The sequence below is a fragment of the Rhagoletis zephyria genome, unplaced genomic scaffold (genome assembly GCF_001687245.7).
Source record: "Rhagoletis zephyria isolate East Lansing unplaced genomic scaffold, Rhagoletis_zephyria_1.1 Rzeph_scaffold_03371, whole genome shotgun sequence".
NCBI lineage: Eukaryota > Metazoa > Arthropoda > Insecta > Diptera > Tephritidae > Rhagoletis > Rhagoletis zephyria.
The window spans coordinates 1,686-7,631 of record NW_016160454.1 but is presented as its reverse complement, the minus strand read 5'-3'; the positions used below and the strand labels follow the sequence as shown (position 1 = coordinate 7,631).

General features: G+C 36.1%; 1 protein-coding gene across 4 annotated transcripts; it reads left to right on the top strand.

The window, feature by feature from the left end:
* The first annotated feature begins 1,499 nt into the window (after positions 1 to 1,499).
* On the top strand, positions 1,500 to 5,329 carry vret (vreteno). Of its 4 annotated transcripts, XR_001848430.1 has the most exons (9): positions 1,501 to 2,046; positions 2,186 to 2,350; positions 2,468 to 2,701; positions 2,773 to 3,024; positions 3,066 to 3,819; positions 3,889 to 3,950; positions 4,020 to 4,201; positions 4,538 to 4,737; positions 4,808 to 4,987. XR_001848430.1 is itself a non-coding variant. In XM_017623819.1 (8 exons), exons 1-8 carry the CDS (start codon positions 1,700 to 1,702, stop codon positions 4,984 to 4,986), a joined length of 2,313 nt encoding a protein of 770 aa, XP_017479308.1. In that variant the 5' UTR covers positions 1,506 to 1,699; the 3' UTR covers positions 4,987 to 5,329. The 4 variants fall into 4 exon arrangements, 3 of the variants coding, with proteins under 3 accessions (XP_017479310.1, XP_017479308.1, XP_017479309.1); XM_017623819.1 differs by lacking the exon at positions 3,889 to 3,950 and having other exon boundaries at positions 1,506 to 2,046; positions 4,808 to 5,329; XM_017623820.1 differs by lacking the exon at positions 3,889 to 3,950 and having other exon boundaries at positions 1,700 to 2,046; positions 3,075 to 3,819; positions 4,808 to 5,329.
* The last annotated feature ends 617 nt before the right edge of the window (positions 5,330 to 5,946 follow it).

The window sequence follows — 5,946 nt, the reverse complement described above, 5'->3', positions numbered from 1 at the left end:
TAAGGCCCGTTTACATACAACTTTGGCGTTGCGTTGGCGTTGGCGTCGCTTCGACAGCTGACTATGAATACATGCATTTATATGAAAGTCTCCATATAACCAAAGTTGGGCAACGCCAACGCCAACACAACGCAGAAAGATGGCCAACTCTCAACTTTTCGCGTGCGTCGTTCGTCAGCTGTTCTAAATAATCAAAATTATGTGATTTAATTTTCATTTTTAATCAAATCCGGGCAAGAAATATAGTTTTTAATGCAATTATTGATGTAATTTTTTTATTTATCTGCCGCTAGTGTGTTAATTTAGTAACCAAAGTATTCTCTGCTACGCGTTCATTGTAGCAAGCACGGGCGTTACTCGCGCTGCTGTCAAAGCGACGCCAGCGCCAACGCAACGCCAAAGTTGTATGTGGACGGGCCTTTAAGGCCGGTGCACACAGAACTTTCGCGTTGGCTTTGGCGTTGGTGTTGGTTTGACAGAACGCACGTTTAAAGTATGCTTGCTACAATGAACGCTTGGCAGCTAATGCTTGGGCCACTAAATTAACATACTAACGACAGATAAATTAATATTTCATATCAATAATTGCGTTAAAAACGATATTTCTTGCCCGCACTTGAATAAAAAGGAATAATATTTTCCATAATTTTATTTAGTTGCAACAGCTGATGAGCGACGCACGCGAAAAGTTGAGAGTTGGCCATCTTTTCGCTTTGTGTTGGCGTGAGTGAGTGTGAACATCAGGAGCGTGCCTTCCCTTTTCATCCAATCACAAAACCCATTTGGGCAAAAGAGAAAGCACGCTCCTGATGTTCCCACTCGTTACAATTATAATGTGTTGTCTCTAATTATAGATTTACGTTCTTTGCTCTCACTGAGTGTAGCTCTCTAATTTTTGCTGTCATTTTCGAAGTAAGGAACGCTTTTTGGACTAAATCTGACTACTTCGGACTTTTTCTGACTATTTCTGGGAGATAAGGAACGCAACTAGTATGTACATGTTTTGCATATGTATATGCAATGCAGAATAGTACACAGGCAATACACAAAATTTCCTATGACGTCATATTTATGTCAAAATTTTCAAGAGAGAGTTAGCGGTAAACAATCAGCGCCACCTTCTGTATTCGCTTCACCATGGATGCTACCCCAGCAATGCGCACACAGCTTTCAGATATTATATTGAACTACTATTTTTTACAATAATTAATACCAGTGAAACAATTTCATTCTTCACATTAACTTTTAAAGCATGTGTACTATTTCTAGTAAGTTTTTATTTATATTTAAATTTCCCTGAATTTGATTTTTAGTAATTTGATGTGGGGTTCCATAAAATGAAAGGCGTTTAGAAAGGGTTCCATCATAAAAGTTTAAGAACTCCTGCTCTAGTGCATTCATAGAACAGACGAATTGTGCCAAAAATTGGGCATGCAAAATACTCTTGTGTTTTGGGCGAATGGCAAGCGACCAAGTATGCATAAAGTGTATATTCTACTTAAGGTTATCGATAGTTTTTTTTTCTTTATCGGATACAATAATTTTTTTGTAATATTTGCATGGCATGGCACTTTTTGTTTCTAATCATTTTTCTAACTTTGAAGGGATCTTAATACATACTAAGAATAAACTCAGCACGTCGCTTTATTAGTTACATAAGTAGAAAAATTAGTTAGAACACGCCGTGGTCCAGAATACCATGTACCAAGACGAGGATATAAATGAGATCCAAAGGCAAATGGATTCATGGAATCCTATGCAGGAAGACTACACCAATAGTCAATTTAATAAGTATAGTACTGGGCCTGGTGCATATTTAGATCCTGCTTTGCAGCCTGCCCAACAAGCCAAAGAAACAAGGCAACAGCCCAAGAAGGATAATCAAAGTTCTAAGGAAAAATATGTGCCTTACTTGGTATTGAAGCATTTGCCGCAAGGAACTACCAAGAAGGCAATTACTAATATTTGTTCCCGATATGGTGTTGTAACCGATGTGCGTGATAGCACGAAAAATGATTATTTCTTCGTCGATTTCCCAACTATAGCGTAAGTAATAGGGAATTTACATGAAGCGATTTTTCAGGCAACTTTTAGTTGAAAGCAACAATCGCCTGGTGTAAACGGCCTTGGGTCATGTGTCCTTTTTATATCGTGTATTGAAAACGAAATATGCTTTGACTTATAGCGAAATGGAGTCCGTATACCGCGCTTTGGTAAAAAACAACTACGGTTTTCATGTTCTTGTCGGCAAGCAAAAAAGTAAACAACAAACCGAGCCAATAGTTTCCGATGTAGAAAATAACCTGCCACTTATAAAAGTTGATAAGGATGGAATTGATTTAGAAAATAGGTAAGGCAGTGTTAGTTACTACCAATTCACATTCGTTTGTGTTAAACTCGTAGATATAATGCTCGAATCAAAACAGATTTATGCTATATTGACTAGTAATTCATCATTAAAATTTAGAACCTATCGAACATCGGAGAAACATTTGCCAAGACCGCACTTCGAGCGAAAGCCGATGGTTAGTCTTAAAAGTTATGAAGCGAAAAATTCGCTTTTACAACGAAATGATCCCCACAGACATTACTTGATTAACGAAGATGCACATGAACTTGAGCGCTCAGGTTTAAAGGAGGGCATGCCACAAAGTATGGAAAATTCAAAGTACAAATATCGGACAGGCAGAGCATACATTGAGTTCGTGTTTTAATATACATAAATATAATCCCACTGAGTAACATTTTTTATTGTGAGTAAACGTTTTTTAGGATGCCAGAGAAATCTAAAAACTTTGTCGAAGAAAAGTCCCGCCAATCCTTGGGGAGCTATGACACAGCACGGCGTGTATATGAAAACAACCATGAAGGCAGAAAAATTGGGAGACCAGTTAATGTGGGACAGTGCACCTATTGCCAACGTATATGTGATATAGTTTGCGCACGCTGTCAGACGTACTTCTGTGGTTTGGAATGCCAACGTACGGCATGGCCGAAACATCGCCAAATTTGTGGAAAAGAAAAGTAAATATTTCAATTCTGTCTATTTTCAAAATTTAATTTAGTCAATGTAGGATAAACAATTTAAAAAGTACCAACTTCCCAAAGTCGAATTCTAATGCTGAATCTGAAAGTAATCGGGTGCAGAGTTCGGCAAATACTTCTGCGTCGTCAGAAGCAAACTTGTTGCCCAAAAATGATCAAAAACAATCTGAGTCGCGATCAGCAGAAATTCCACGTAGTGGAAGTTTAATTACTCTCACATCCATTAGCAAAACGAATATCGTATTTATACGTTCAAAAGCTGATGAAGAAAATTATAACTTCTTCAAACTTATTAATGAAGTGCAAAGCGATGCTAAGAATATGAAGAAATTGTCAAAATTGCCAAGCTGTGGGCAGATTGTTATTGTTGATTTCGAAGGCCAATTCAATCGTGCGATGGTACTAAACAGTGACGATGAGCAGCGCGTCAAATTGATTTATATTGATTATGGAAATTTGGATGCACGAAAGTTTGAAGAATTGTATGAGGCGCCTCGGCAATTTGTCGATATACAACGCTTTGCTGTGCCTGTAATTCTGAAAGATGTGCCCGAAATGTATATGACTGAAGAGATTCGTAAATTTATGTATTCCTACTTAAATTGCATTGATTTGGTTATAAAATATGAAACCGAAACCGATTGTTTAGCAGACAAGGGAGTTTATAAGGTGGAATTGATTGATGGTACAACGAATCAGAATTTCAACAAAATGGTTGCTAAAATATGCAAACCCACAGAACCGCTTAATCCAGATGAAGCATATTTTGCTAATGTAAAAACACTAAAATTTGTATTTTTTAATTTATAATTGCGAAATCTATTCACTGTATTTCATATTCAGTATTTGCCACGGAAGCAATTACCAGAANGCCGCTTAATCCAGATGAAGCATATTTTGCTAATGTAAAAACACTAAAATTTGTATTTTTTAATTTATAATTGCGAAATTTATTCACTGTATTTCATATTCAGTATTTGCCACGGAAGCAATTACCAGAAGGCGAAAATATTGAACTGGTCGTTATGGATAACTCCTTGCTTCAAACGGGCTGCATATCTTGTACCACAAAGGAGTGGGCTATAGAAATCGAGAAATTCCAAGCTGATCTTCAGACCTATGCTGAGTCGTTAAAAGAGCAGTGTTACACTCCACGGTATGTAAAGTAGGTTCGACAGCGTTACTAGTATTTTAGGCTTTGATATTATTGCGTACTGTTGTTGATTTAAAAGGGGAAAGGTTTGCTATTTACATATATTTATTTCAATATTTCATCTTTGTAAGTTATAAGGAATTTACATGAGGCGATTTTTCAAGCAATTTTAGTTGAAAGCAACAATCGCCTGGTGTAAACGGCCTTTCAACTAATCGCTTTCAATGAAGTTGGTAGACGTCCTACTTTCGTTCAACTTTTGATTCAACTAATCGCCTGTGAAAGTTGAGTCAGGTAAATTGTCTTAGTTTTTCTACTTATTAAATTAACAATTTTTAGTGTTAGCGAACTTTGCATTGCCAAATATAAAGTAGATGACAAATGGTATCGCGGCCGTTGTCTGGAAATTGTTGGCGATGGATACCCGAGTATTGTATTCATCGACTATGGCAACATAGAAAAGATCAATGTAAAGGACATCAGGCGTTATCCAGCACAGTTTACTTTTCCCATATACACATGTGATTGCGGGATTGAAGGTATTTACCCTATAATAAGTACTATTTTATTTGTTTATCTTTATATATATATTTTTTTATATTCTATTAGGTTTGCCGGAACCTGAATGCGGTGCTGATTTAGTTCAGAAGTTAGAAGAAGTCATACCTAATGGCAGTACAATACTTTGCAACAATGTTGAAATTTATAAAGAAGACAATTTCCATGTCGTAACATTAACCAAACTAATTCAAAAACTGAAATTAGAAGGTTTACTTAAAGAAGGATAAATACTAAATATACACAAATACAAATTAATTCTTCCTTATCCTGAGTTACACCCGAAAATTTTTCATCTGCCCATAGTAAATACATGGAAACCAAAGTATAAAGTGAGCCGGTTCGGGAAAAATGAAACTCATGATAAAGGCTCATTGGAGTTATCTGTACCCAAGGGGAAAAGCCACTATAGTTATGTTGTGAAGCATGAGTTATAGTATATAATATATCATACTATCATACTCTCCAAACAAAGGTGTTTATTTGCTGGCAACCCATACATCCTTAAAAGATATTCAGCATTACCAAGAGTTTCGCCCGAAAAAAATACACCCGAAAATTTGTGATCGGCCCATAGTAAATACATACATGGAAACGAAAAGTGAAAAGTGAANTAATACACCCGAAAATTTTTTGATCGGCCCATAGTAAATACATACATGGAAACGAAAAGTGAAAAGTGAACCTGTTCGGGGAAAATGAAACTCATGATAAGGCTGTTTTTTAAAGTAATTAATTGAACTTTTCAGCCATTTTATACAAATTTTAAATATAAAAAATTGCTTTCATTTTGATTGTTGGTGTTTTCGATGGTAGGATAAATTCTAAATATAACTAGTAAAGAAGAACTTTATATACCCGGCGCACGTATTAAATATCGTTTTTTTCGCCTTTCAGTGAACTGCATGATAAGCAAGAGTATTTTTCCTTATGTATGTAGTCATAAGTGGGTGGTGCCACATCAATTTTACAAATATCAATTTACCGTTATGTGGTAGGTGACGGTAATTTTTGTGCGATTTCAAAAATTTTCAACATATTGCTTTTTTAAGCCAAGGTTGATAAATGTACCGAGTTTGGTAGATTTTGATAAATCGGTTACCGAGATACACATATCGTCGCCTGGGTAAAAGATTGTCGTAAGGGCCATTTTGACAATTTTTAGTTCTAGATGCCGTTAAATATTTTGA